This window comes from Monopterus albus, unplaced genomic scaffold, assembly GCF_001952655.1.
Source record: "Monopterus albus unplaced genomic scaffold, M_albus_1.0 scaffold220.1, whole genome shotgun sequence".
NCBI lineage: Eukaryota > Metazoa > Chordata > Actinopteri > Synbranchiformes > Synbranchidae > Monopterus > Monopterus albus.
This window is the reverse complement of record NW_018128100.1, coordinates 296906-310499: the sequence shown is the minus strand read 5'-3', so window position 1 is coordinate 310499 and position 13594 is coordinate 296906. Positions and strand designations below refer to the sequence as shown.

The 13594-nt window shown below is 46.0% G+C and overlaps 1 protein-coding gene across 1 annotated transcript in view; it reads left to right on the top strand.

Annotated features, from left to right (window-relative positions):
- The window catches only part of senp6a (SUMO specific peptidase 6a), a 13886-nt gene extending 2004 nt beyond the window's left edge, over window positions 1-11882 (top strand). The window contains exons 7-23 of the mRNA XM_020619443.1: window positions 6-38; window positions 525-897; window positions 1446-1687; window positions 1994-2134; window positions 2244-2277; window positions 2626-2811; window positions 3656-3840; window positions 6266-6474; window positions 7031-7147; window positions 7294-7416; window positions 7500-7592; window positions 7674-8011; window positions 9072-9160; window positions 9263-9351; window positions 9781-9849; window positions 10404-10554; window positions 11138-11882. Coding sequence (XP_020475099.1) covers window positions 6-38; window positions 525-897; window positions 1446-1687; window positions 1994-2134; window positions 2244-2277; window positions 2626-2811; window positions 3656-3840; window positions 6266-6474; window positions 7031-7147; window positions 7294-7416; window positions 7500-7592; window positions 7674-8011; window positions 9072-9160; window positions 9263-9351; window positions 9781-9849; window positions 10404-10554; window positions 11138-11374 — 2709 coding nt within the window. The 3' untranslated portion in view covers window positions 11375-11882. The remainder of the gene's footprint in view (window positions 1-5; window positions 39-524; window positions 898-1445; window positions 1688-1993; window positions 2135-2243; window positions 2278-2625; window positions 2812-3655; window positions 3841-6265; window positions 6475-7030; window positions 7148-7293; window positions 7417-7499; window positions 7593-7673; window positions 8012-9071; window positions 9161-9262; window positions 9352-9780; window positions 9850-10403; window positions 10555-11137) is intronic.
- The last annotated feature ends 1712 nt before the right edge of the window (window positions 11883-13594 follow it).

Sequence of the window (13594 nt, the reverse complement as noted above, 5' to 3'; positions counted from 1 at the left end):
GCTGCTGTAGTTTCCCCTCACAGATCAAATCCACAGAGGTAAGACAAATGGCAGCATGAAGGAATTTATTACCCAGAAATCATGCCATGTCAGAAAGTCTGCCTTCGTACCAGGCTTGATGTCATCTTCTCTGTCTGAGCTGGACACGATTGAGCATCTGGCCTTCTCAGGAGGGAGCTCTCTCCTGCTGCTGAGGAGGTTTTATGGTTTGATCATTTGCAAGTTTGTCATGTAGCTCTCCAGAAATAGTCTCACACATAACACAACGATGGGCTTTTCAAAGTAAATATACATAAACCAGTCACAGCCCCAGAGGTAGCATCCCACATCTAGCCAGATATTAGAGCTAGGAGACAGAGTGAAGATCGGCCATAACAGGTGCACAGAAACACCACCACCAGGGAGGTGATCATGTTCTTCTGTGTCTTCTACACGGGCAGTTATTAGCCATAACACATTTAAAGTTTGTGATCCTGAGCTTGTTGCCTGGTCCCGTCAACATAACAAGTGTTTGTCTTTGGCAGCCTCTTCGGCCAACCATCTGTCAGTCAGTGTGTGTGAAATGCGACAAGCTGAGCGAAGACAGCAGTAAGTGTCAGAACTGTGGAAGCAGTCTGGCTGTGCTGCCCGGTCAGCAGGCCACGCTGCCATCCCCGACCCCCCGTGCCCCCCTTAGATCCCAGCCCTCCCCTGGACCAAACGCCCTGCAGCAAAACTTCTACAAGCCGGCCACGACCATTAGGGCTCCCCGAATCGTGAGCACCAGAGGAAACGTGGTCCCGGTGAACAACGGAAAGTTGCCTCTGCTAGCTGGGACGTCGAGCTGCTGTGGAGCCAGGAACCCCCCCAAGGGGAAGAGGACGACGGCGGCCCGGCAGCACGAGCTCAACGACCCCAGTAAGTAAAAAGAAGTACTTCTGCCTTAAGTCCTTGATTGGCCCTGTAGTCTTTATCCTGTTACACCTCACTGAAATACTGATGCCAGTTACTGGTACAGTAAATGACGAGGTAGGAACGTCTACAACCAGTGATGTCGGTCTTTACGTAACCTTCTTTCCAGATGGCTGTTCCATTTGGTAATAAGTGCTTTTTCTGCATGCAAGTTGCTGTCAAGTCCCACATAAACAGACTTCCGACTTGACCCACAATTCACCCCTAACTGCCTCCAGACTTGACTCAGACTCATGAACATTAAATCTTTCAACATTTCTCTGTTTTGGTCTTTACAACCCTCTGTAGAACTCAAGTGCATCACAGCGTGTGACACCTAGACAACATGTACAAGCGGTGCCAGCTTGTGTTGCTGACAGGACTCATATATTGGAGCCTCTGATACTGTGCTTAACAGAAAAACTGCCTCCTGTAATAATCATTCAGCTGCATCAACACCTAACATTCAGGCAGAACGTCAACATTACAGCCATTCTCTAAACCTCCTTTCCCAGTCATTCTGTCCAGTGATGATGAGGAGGAGGCTGACAACGCCAGCACAGGAAGTGGTAACAGGTTGGACAGCATGTCCCCTTGCCCTGCGGACTCGGCTCACTCCTCCCCGGCACCCTCTGGAGGCAGAGTGGAGGCGGCGGTGAAGAGCACGGAAGAGCAGGAGGAGGTCGGTGCTGAGGAATTCTTTGAAGATGTGAACATGAAGGTCACGATACCTCGGAAAGGTCGGATAAAAGATCAGGTAAGGCTCTAGGTGTCCTGCCAGTAGCCAACCAACACCTGGAGGCCCAGTGTACTTGAGGAGGCAGTAGTGATTTGTAAGCTGTGAAGTAAAAGCGCAAGTTGTCAGATGTTTTGTCAGTTATGTGAAGCTTATTAGGGTTTTTTCAGCGTGTCTTTGGAGTTTACTGGGATTGGAAACCCTGACTCGCTGATCCTGTGCTTCATTCTGAGTCCTCTACACTTCACTGTGTTATGAAGTAAAACCAGTGTAACAGAGAAACGTGAACACCTCATACTGTTCCTGAAGTCACATTTCTTTTTGCAGCTTGGATCTCAGCCTCCGGAGGAGTTTTCTCCCAGGACAAAAAAGCCCAAAGTCGTGCCTGATAAGTGTGACAGCATCATCCTGGAATGTCGCAGCGTCAGAGTGGGAACTCTGCGCAGGATGGTGACGAAACCTGTCGTTGTGAGTACTTTATTCCTCTTATTTGGAAATACAGCAACCCGGACTTTTATGGGAAACAAAAATGGGAACGGAAATGATGGACTACCTGCTTTGTTCTTTGTCTTTTCAGTTTTCCGTTGACCACATCCAGCTGGAAACTGAAGGTATGAACCAGCAGCAATGAATTCAGTGAATGCAAGCCATCAGACATCAGTGGAATGTCTTGGCTGCACCTGCGCAGTTTTGTGTTTAGCTCAGATCAACCCTGTACACTTCTGTGTAACATCCTTCTCTATGACTGCATTCATCTGCAGAGGGACAGTAATCATAGTTACGTCAACATTTCGTGTCAGATTTTGTAAAGCATTTATCTTTGGTGTAGTTTGTCAAATGTGTAGTAAGTTTAGTTTATTCCGCTGTTTTATGATTTAAATTAAAGACCTTAAATTTTGATCATTTATGCAGAGACTGAATAAAATGTGGCCGAGTCTGATTCGTTCGTTTTCCATCAGGCCCCAATTGCGACAGCGTAGAAGTTTGTCTTCAGGCATCAGAGCTGATCAGCTGTGAGTGGTGCAACGTACGCAAGCTTCCCGTCTTGTTTTTCCAGACGACGCCGGAGGAGTGCAGTCGCCTGCGGGCACAGCTCAACATGTCCAAGGAGAAGGGAGGCGAGTGGTACGACTGCGCTGGAGACCGTGAGTAGAAAACCTGACTTCAGTTCACATTTGAGGATTTTGTTTTGATTCAGGGTGTTAGAGTTGGTCCAAAATGGCTCAAAGGAAACTCAGGATTTGTTCTAAATGTGTTTCTTTGACATACATTGTAGTAACATGAAAATCAGCTTCTCCTCACAATCATTTGAACTCTGACAAAAGGAAGATCAACTTATCTTTTTTATGCTTCCTCACAATTTCACTGTAGAAGACTGTGTTTAATGTGTAGTTTATGCCTGTAAGCAAAGAAAAGTGACAGACTGATCTGCAGCCTGCTGCTGACAGCTCCGTCAAACAGCAGACTGACTACAGCGCAGACACGTGGCAGCCCTTTTGTACGGCCTATAAATGAATACTGGCACGTCAACTATTTTACCTTGAGATTTCATAGCTCTTTAACACGAATTCCCTTCATGGTAAAACCTCATCAGCAGGGAGAATAGACAGCGTGCTCTGTGTGCTCTTAGGTAATGCAGCATGGTTAAATGAAAACTCATGAAGAAGTAGAAGGGCTTGTATAAAATGGGACTTCTTGGTATGCAGCACAAAACCAGCTGATGAAGCACGGGGCAGTAGTTAACTATTGAAAGTAAAAATCCTTTGTGAGGTTCATTATGAGCTGTTTGTTAAAGGTGAACTTGATCATAGTAAGCTCCAGCTTTTCATATAGAAGAGATGAAGGTGGTAAATCACCTAAGTCGAAGTTTCTTGAATGTAACAAAACAACCAAAAACTCAGTGTGATTATTTGTTAGAAATATTACGTGTTTGGCTTATTCAGCAGTGAAATTAATTCTCTGCTCCGACATTGCGTTCTGTGCTGCCAGAGTCGGATGAGAAGTACATCGTTCTGATCTTCGAGAATGGCCTGCCGATGAAGGAACAGGTCATCCTTGAGGACATCCTGGGTGAGATTGGCAGGTCCAACAACCTGAGCAACTTCCCCACGAAGCTGAACTTTGACGAGGCCAACATCCGACTGGTCAACTACAACAAGGCATCGAAGGAGAAGGTGAGCGCTGCACGGGAGCCATGCTGGTCCGTGGGGCTGAGCTTCAAAACAGAAATTACTAGTACTAAAAAGTCGTACCTCAAACTAATAATCTAAATACATTAAAGGTTCTGTGTGGAATTTATTCCCCTTTTAGTTTAGGGTTTGTATTTAGATTTAATCACAGCACTAGCTGCTAGCTTGTACGGTGGGTTGTCACTTTTCCCCCTGAATTCAATGTAATTGTACAGCTTCAGAGTGGCTGAGCGCACCCTTAGGGATAGGGTCAGTCACCTGTGAGGAGCTCAGAGTAGAGCCGCTGCTCCTCCACGTTGAGCGGAACCAGTTGAGGTGGCTCGGGCACCTGTTTAGGATGCCCCCCTTGGACGCCTCCCTGGGGAGGTATTCCGGGAATATCCCTCTGGGAGAAGGCCTCAGGGCAGACCCAGAACACGTTGGAGAGACTATGTTTCCCGGGTGGCCTGGGAACGCCTTGGGGTTCCTCCTGAGGAGCTAGAGGAGGTGTGTGGGGAGAGGAAGTCTGGGAGGCTCTGCTCGGACTTGTGGGCGCCTTGGTGAGGCTACGCCAGTGAGGTACCCGGACTCCACTCCCGTCTATCCACCTGGCAAATCTCCACTCCCTGGTCAACAAGATGGATGAAATTCTTCTTGTCAACAGGACTAACTGCCTTTGCACACTCTGCTGCTTTGTGCTTCACGGAGACCTGGCTGAGCGACTCGATCGCGGACAGCGCGTTAAAAGTACTGGGCTTCCAGGTGTTCAGACCCTAGAATATCCCCGACTCTCCACTCATTGTTCTAGGGGACTTGAACAGAGCAAATCTCACCCACGAACTGCCCAAATACAGACAGCACGTCACCTGTCCCACCAGGGACAAAGTCACACTGGACCACTGCTACACAACAATAAAAGACGCCTATCACTTTGTCCCCCGCGCAGCCCTCGGACTCAGATCACGGTATGGTCCATCTTATTCCAACCTACAGGCAGAAACTTTAAGCTGCAAAGCCTGTAGTCAAAACAGTGAAGAGCTGGACTGAGGAGGCCAAGTCAGAGCTACAGGCCTGGTTTGACTGCACAGACTGGAGTGGATTTGAGTCTGCAGCTACAGCCCTGGATGAACTCACTGACACTGTCACATCTTATATCAGTTTCTGTGAGGATGTGTGTGTGCCCAAAAAGTCCTCATGCACATACAACAACAACAACAAGCCCTGGTTTACAGCAAGACTCAAGCAGCTTCGTCATGCCAAAGAGGAGGCTTACAGAAGTGGGGACAAAACACTGTACAGCCAGGCGAGGAACACACTGACAAGGGAGATCAGCGCAGCAGAGGATGTACTTCCTGTACCAGCTCAGGAAGTTCGACCTGCCCCAGGAGCTGCTGATACAGTTCTACAGAGGAATCATTGAGTCTGTTCTCTACACTCTACACATCACTGTCTGATTTGGATCAGCAACCAAACAGGACAAGTACAGACTTCAGAGGACAGTCAGGACTGTAGAAAAGGTCACTGGTGTGAGCCTGTCCTCCATGGAGGACCTGTACACCTCACGGGTCAAAAGGAGGGTGGAGAGGATCACTGCTGACCCCTCACACCCTGGGCACAATCTGTTTGAACTCCTCCCCTCTGGACGGCGTTACAGGTCACTGTGCACTAAGACAACCAGGCACAGGGACAGTTTCTTCCCCCAGGCTGTTACTCTGATGAACACTTAACCAATGACCATATGACTGGACAATAACCCTCAGTGCAACACCTGTAAATATACATTGTACAGATTATACAGATCTGTACAGGTCTCTAGTTTTAAGTACTCTGTTTATATTCCTACTTACCTCATTTCACAATGAGCATTCCTTTGTCTGCATTGTTTACTGCCTGTTTGTACTGTTTATTTTCCATTGTTTGCACTTTATTTTGTTATATTACAGCCTTATGCTGGTTTACTGTTTGCTTGCCCCTTGCATGGGGACATGTACATACACATTGAGAACCGATGTACCAGAGTCAAATTCTTCGTGTGTCCGACACACCTGGCCAATAAAGCTGATTCTGATTTTGATGCTGTGCAGCACTGCCAAGAAGCTCCATTAAACTCATTGTCCTAACTTGGGAATTAAATTCAAAATGGTTGAGTTTTTGTAACTTCAGAGGCGCCTGGTTGGAGCAAAAGCCTGAGAAGACGAGTTCAAGGGAAGCAAAAGCCTCAACATACAGTTAAAGGAAATTTGTTTGTGGCAGCATTTGGATTTTAATCAAAGTGTTTCTGAATTGGAGATATAACACAGTGGTGCCCAAGAACCTTAAAAAATACAGCCCTCTGAATTTTGCAGTTATTGGGTGTGTTTGACAAATTTTTCATGTTTCTAGTGGAGCTGTTTATCAATTAAATAAGTTCTTTTTACCTCCCTCTGTGCAGGGGAAACCACTACAAACTTCTCTGAGAATCACCCAGGCCTCCACTCCAGTCGGCAAAGTCTCCCCACTCACGCAGGGCACTCTGGGTACATCGCTCACCATGCCTGCACGTACACGGATGGCCACTCGTCAGCAAACCAGCACATACTTTGAAGAAGAAGACGAGGACATGACCGACCTCCAGCCTACCTTCTCGGGACCAATCGTCAAGTGAGTGCTTCCGTTATCACCTGCAGGCCAGGTGTCGGTTTCTCAAACACAGGCCGATACAGTCCTGGAGTTTGCAGATGTTCAGAATGTGTCCAAGCCCCTCAGCAGCCGTGCAGGAGGTTTAACGAAGAGTGGAAACATTATGGTTTAAGTCAGGAGCCACCTGATCAAGAGTAAACATAGACATGAAGCTGTTCTGCTGCAATTAACTTGGCAGTAGTGTCACTAAGTAGCCCTTGGAATGAAGAAGAAATCATTTCACTGGATTTTCAGACACATCTGAATCTAGTGATGCCTTCAACACATAATGAACAAAAATGTAAGACCTGTTCTTGTGTATCACAGTGTTTAAATGTAAACGATCAGGTGTGTTGCTGTCCTGCTACAGACTGAAGAATCTGTCATTTTAATACCTGGAAGTTTTGCATCTGATACACATTGAGTCAAACAGCAGAAGACTGACCCTCAGTGCTGGCAGTGGCACTGCTGGCGAGGGCGTTGTGTTGTGTTGTGTTGTGACACTGCAGTCTAACGCTTAATGATGTGTGTCTTCCAGATTAATGGTGTATCCTCCTCCTCCAGCCAAAGGCGGCATATCGGTCACTAATGAAGACCTCCACTGCCTTAACGATGGAGAGTTCCTAAACGATGTTATCATAGACTTTTATTTAAAGTGAGTGTTTTGGTCTCTTGTAGCTGATTATCTCACATAACACAAACACAGTGCAGTAGAAACATCAGTGTTTATTTTCAGTATCAGTGCAGGGAAACCTTGGGTTTTCATAGTGACATGAGCTGTTCCATTGTTTGTGTGTTAAGATATTTAGTTTTAGAGAAATTGAAAAAAGAAGATGCACAAAGAATCCATGTGTTCAGCTCCTTCTTCTACAAGAGGCTGAACCAGCGAGAGCACAGGAATATTCCAGACACGACAAACCTGCCGTGAGTGTCCTGCTCCATCAGCAGATGACGGTTTAACATCACAGTCTGTTCAGATGTTTTCACGTTCAGTTTTGCTTTTTCAGACTCCAGAAGAGGAAGCACAACAGGGTGAAGACGTGGACTCGGCACGTGGACTTGTTCCAGAAGGACTTCATTTTTGTTCCCATCAATGAGTCGTAAGTCTTCATAGAATTTGATTCATCTCCTGCTCTGCTTTTCAAAAACCACTGAAACTAATTTAAACCTTTATTTTCCAGAGCCCACTGGTACCTGGCAGTCATCTGCTTCCCGGGCCTTGAGGGGCCGGTGTTTGAGCCGAACCCGCTGTATCAGGACTCGTTGCCAGCCTCCACCACCTCAGACCCTCAGTCAGAAGAGAACATCCCAGACCACTGTCGTCCTCTGTCCCCAGACGGAGACGATCTGGACAGCTCCTCGGAGCAGCTGTCCCCCGGCGACCCTGAGGCGTTTGCGGAGGCTCAGCCCGGCGTCGACGTCACCAAGGAGAGCTCATTCACGGAAGGGGGGCAAGAGCTTTCCAACCCCCCTGTAGCATCTAGCAACAGCCAGGGTGACACTGAGCAACAGTACACAAGTGAGTTTTAGTCTGACACTTGGTGATGGACACCCTGGGCTTTTCACTGCCATAACATCAAGGAGCAAAAGCTGACATCGTCTGGTGACATGCATGATCCTGTTTCTCTGGTCAGATAGCTCCTGATTCGCTGACCAAGCAGGAGCACCTTCTATAGAGCTGCTGCTCTAAAGTGCCCCTGCCATCTTTGTAAGGCGAAGGCTTATGATAATGTGTCAGTTCAGCTCACCTACAGAGCAGCGCTCCACATTCACCTCCCACACCAGCCTACAGCGTTTCTCCATCAGTACAGTTCAGCCCTGCCCACCTGTGTTGCACGCAGTGGAACTGAGCTGTGTTTCCACTGCACCATAAAACGCATTGTTTATCTTCTGCATCATTTCACATTGGGGGCGGCGCCAGCCACTGAGAAGCGACACGACTTGCGATGTCAGTGTGGTGTTATCAGGTTGCAGCATGTAGCCCTTAGTCTTAGGCATTCACCTCTCATCGGAGGTGAGGGGCTCCCATTTTCAAATATGGATGCAGTGAAATAACAGATAAAAGGTCGATGCTAAACGTGTAAGGACGTTCAGCACAACATTTCAGCCAATCACGTGTCTCAATGGGCCAGCTGGGTGGAAACGGGTTCAGCTGAGCCCGAGTCAGCACCGTTGCCACCTGCTGCTAGAAACAGATGGAAACGTAGGCCGACCTGTGCCTGCCTGGTTCGATTAAAGCAGGCTGACCCACGCTGATGGAAAACTACACTACATGTTTTTGTTGGAAGAGTCACATTTTAATGTCTTTGGGGACGTGACAGTGGTGCAGTGGGTAGAGCAGTCGTCTCCTTTGTTCAGGATCTGTGATGAAAGTCGATCAGAATAAAAACACATTGCACAGCTCTTATGCAGCACACCGTGCTGCAGACAGCGCTGCGATGTGCAGCCTTGTTCTAGCTCGGGTATGAACTCCTGGTGTGTTGTGGTCGCCCTGCTGGCGCGCTGGACGGTGGGAGAGGAGGCTGTTCAACAGCTTGAATTAACATTAATGGAGTTTTGTTTGTTGTTGTGATTTTTAGGCGAGTTGCACAGAATCAGTGTTTGTTACGGTTCAGGAAAAGGAGACGATGACACTTACACCTTCTCTGATGGCCAAAGCTCCTGTCAGGTACTCGGCTCATCATGTGTGAAGAAGCTGTAACTGAAGCAGTAATAAAAAATCCTCATGTGAAGTTGATGTTAGTGAATGTTCCTCCGCCTGTGTGTCCAGGATGAGTGCAGTGAGGACGGGGCTCTGGCTGACGACACGCTCGGCTCGGACGCCTCGGGTTTGGCCTCCAAACCGACCATCTGCAAACAGTGAGTGGACGCACCTCTGCCTTCTCACCCAGAGGGGGCGCTGCTGCCCTGCTTATGTTGATTTGTCGGTCAGTGGGGCTCACTGTTCTCACCTCACCAGGTTGATACATGACACTGGGAAAAGCCAGCGAGTCTCCCGAGGTCACATTGGATTAGGATAATAATACTGAGCTTATATGACGTTTTGGAGATGAAGTGAGAAATACTTCCTGGCCTAGAATTTAACATTGACGTATTTCAGGTGTTTGACCCAGGAGGCTTTTCTATTAAATACATGACGGTCTTTTTAGTGGAAACACCTTTTTATGGGTGTTCATGTACTTTGTCCCAGATTTAACATATTATTCAGGGCCTATGTGGAAAAATGATTTATGATATCCTTCTTTGACCTCAGATATTGAATAACAGATGTGTTGCTCCTTCCTGTAGGCCATGTATTCTCATCATGGACTCGCTGCGAGGTCCGACCCGGTCGACTGTGATCAAAACTCTGAGAGAGTGAGTTCCTGCTGTAAATCAGCATTTGTTGTACAGAAGGGCCAGTGCAGGTTACAACACTTCCACAGACTAGTTTCTGTTATCTGACACCAAAACCCTTGATTGTGCACAGAGTCGGCGCTCATGCCCGGTAGGGTAGGTCCCAGTTTACCGGTTCAGAGACACTTCATCATGTCCAGATGCCGCCACAGCTTTGCTTGATTTTCTTGTAGGTGCAGGTGCAGTCGTGGCACCTTGGAAGCAAATATGAGACCAGGAAACAGCATGGACTGGACTGACATAATAGGTTCATCATATAGACACCCCCCGACCGTTACAAAGAGAGAGCAGGGTGTTTAAATCTTTAACTGCTCCAAACATTGGTGGTATAAAGGAGCTTGTAGGTTGTTTTCATTTGTATTTGTGGAAAATACTTCTGAAAAAATAGACCAGTCACACTTACAGGACATACCCAGACTAAGGGACGGGTAACTCGGAGTAAAGTTATTGGTACTGAGTACTTCAGGAGGACAAGCAGTGCTGCTGTAGAGTAACAGTGTGTCTGTTTGTTTTAGGTACCTGGAGGTGGAGTGGGAGGTGCGTAAAGGGACTCAGCGGAGTTTTGGGAAGGACGTGATGAGGGGCTCCAGCCCACGTGTGCCTCAGCAGGATAACTTCAGCGACTGTGGAGTTTACGTCCTACAGTATGTGGAGAGCTTCTTCGAGGTGAGAGGAGGAACCCAATGAAACATCCTCCCAAACATCACTGTTTGCTTTTACTGCTTAGTTTTCCCTGCTTTTATTTGCAGTTTTTTTTTTTTACCTCCTTTGTTGACTTTGCATTTTCTTGTTTGTATTCCATTTTCTTCCATGTTGTTTAAGTATGAAGTTTCCTGCTCAGTTGACTTTACTGGTTAAATGGATTCACAAATAATTTAAAAAGATTTTAAAAGACTATGTTTTTGGTCCTTTTTCAGCTGAATCACCACCTCTATAAAACATTTTGAATAAAGACTGAGCATTATCACATCATGAAGGAGGATTTGATGCAGGACTGTTTTATTAGACTGCATTAGTTTTAGCGTGGTGTTCTAATAAACTGCCAACTTGCATAGAAGGATTTTAAAAGGAAGGATCAGTAACTTCCTAAAACAGCTGCTCACTGCAGCTTTAAATCATACAAAGAGGAGGGAACTGGACACAGACAAAGAATATCTTCAGACTAATCCTTTAATATGGGTCCTTCTGGAGTTTCATGTTCTCCAGCCTCCTTTAAAAGTAATCTGTCTTCTTTCATCTTTTCATACAGAATCCAATTACCAGTTTTCACCTGAAGGTCAACCTGTCGGACTGGTTTCCTCAGCAGAGGATGAAGACGAAGCGTGAGGAGATCAAAGAGCTCATCCTGAAGATTCAGACTCAGCAAGAACTGGACAAGAAGGAGTCGGAGCAGGCCCAGGCGCCACCCGGCTCTCCTGAGGAGCCTCAGATCGAAGAGACACATGGGTCAGCAGCCCGGTCCGAGTACCTGGCCGTCAGCCCCTGAGCCGACCCCGCCCTCGTCCTCCCCCGTGGGAGTGGCCAAGCCTAACTGTAAGCTGCTGGTTCAACGTGTCTGAAACGGTCCCTCTATTAACCACAGACATCAAACACACCTTTAAATTTGTACTGAAAAAAACACAAACTGTAAATATGTTGGAATTTTCCCGCTGCCTTTGTAATTTACTGTTTTACGACTCCGCCATGAAGTGGCTCATTAAGTTGTTTTCATAGTTCTCTCCTGGAGGATCTGTGCAGAAGATACTGTCTGGCTCTTGCATCGTTATTATGTATGCTTACAAGTTGTGTAGAGAAAGACAATAATAATAATAAAAGCATAGAGAAAGTTGCTGTTTTTCCGAAGTTAATAATCCACCCGCTCGGCTCAGAGACTGTTTTCACGGAGTTGACATCCAGCTCACGAGTCACATACGTAGTTCAGTGCTTGTTGTGTCTCTTCGATGTGGACTGGATCGACATGTTCAGCATTAAAAGCAGCCCAAGATGCAAGAGCACGTCCTTTGCCTTAGCTTTTTTATTTGTGCTGTGCTCTATCAGAGTCATCAGCACAGCAGAGGTTGTGTTTCTCTCTGTGTGTGTGTGTGTGTGTGTGTGTTGCTGCATAGGTTTGGAGAAATCTTGAATGCATTTCACAGTTTCAAGGTTGGGAGATGCTTGGACAAAAGACAGAGAGGCAGGTTTATTTATGGAGCAGTATTTATACACTGAACCAGTTTCAAAGTGTTTAATGTATGTGTTTTTTAAAAGGAATTAAAAATGGAAAAATCAAACATTTGCATGAGCGATTGTGTAAGAAAAAATTAAGAATATACACATAACTACATGTAAACCATCAGTGCTGGAAAGCAAGTACATTTACTTGAGTACTCTTAAGTACAGTTTTAAAGAACATGCACTTTGAGTATTTCCATTTTACAATACTTTATAGTTTTACTCCACATTTATCTTGTTAGTTTTTTCAGATTTAGATCAATCAAACAAAACAATCAGCAAAAAGTCCTGATGTATTATTAAAGGTCCAGGTCTCATCAGATCAATCAAACAAAACAATCAGCAAAAAATCCTGATGTATTATTAAAGGTCCATATAAGGTAGTGAACGCTGGCTCCGCCCACACCAGCTGCAGCATTAAAGTGGTGATGACAGTCAGATAATTAAAATCACCCATATGCAGTGTTCTGAAGACACATCAGTCTGCACAATGAGTACGTTTGCTGATAAAACCTGTGTACTTCTATTTAAGTAACATGTTCAATGCAGGACTTTTACATCTAACAGAGTATTTCTGTACTGTGGTACTGTTAATTTTACTCAAAAGATCTGACTACTACTACTGTACATATACTGTACAGTACAAAGTTAGAGGCACGATATGAAAAACATCTTCGTAGCCTTCAAGCTGCTGCAGTTTTTAAAACTTCCTGTGGTTGTTGCTCAGTTCAACCTTAAACAGCTTCGCTGCAGCTTAAACTATTTGTGGTTTAACTTAAACCCAGCTGGTTTATCCTGCACCTGCATGAGTTGTAAACTTGCAGCAGTCATGGTTTAACTCAGGTTTAAGGGCACATCTGAATCTCACCAAGGCCAGTGTCCCACATGTCCATGTTTATTCATTAAAGACAAAACCAGAGAACGGGATGACATGCAACAAGGTCCTCAGCTGCACTTGAGAACAAGAGGTTGGGACAGCGCCCTACATCCATGCATATATTTTAAAGTTTCAGCGGAAAAAAACTGCACAAAAGTGACTGACTCGGCTCAAGAACTGTTTTCCTGCTGTCCCAGCCAGAGAAGTGATAAACAATGATAAAAATAACAACTCAGACAAAACCATTCTGCACAAGACCCGACTTTGAAAGTGTGTATTTAATGGGGGTGTATCAGACTTGACAGAGCAGCAGCAAGAAAAACAGTTTTGTTCAAGGGCAAGTCACAGTAATTCAGACCCCTACAGTGATTATAGTCCTGGTTCACTGGGAGGTATTTAAGTGTTTGAACTGTGACTATGAGGATGTGGGGTTTCATTCCAGGTTGTAGTACATGCACAGAGAAAGGACCTTAAAATATAACAGTGGTCCTGGGTTCAGTTTTTAGGGATGGTCTGGTGTCATTTCTGTTTTTATCAGGATGCCCCACACATGCCTCTGAAGGTTCCTGACTGTCACAGTCAAGTCACCTCAGTCCAGCTGATTATCTGTTCTTCCTG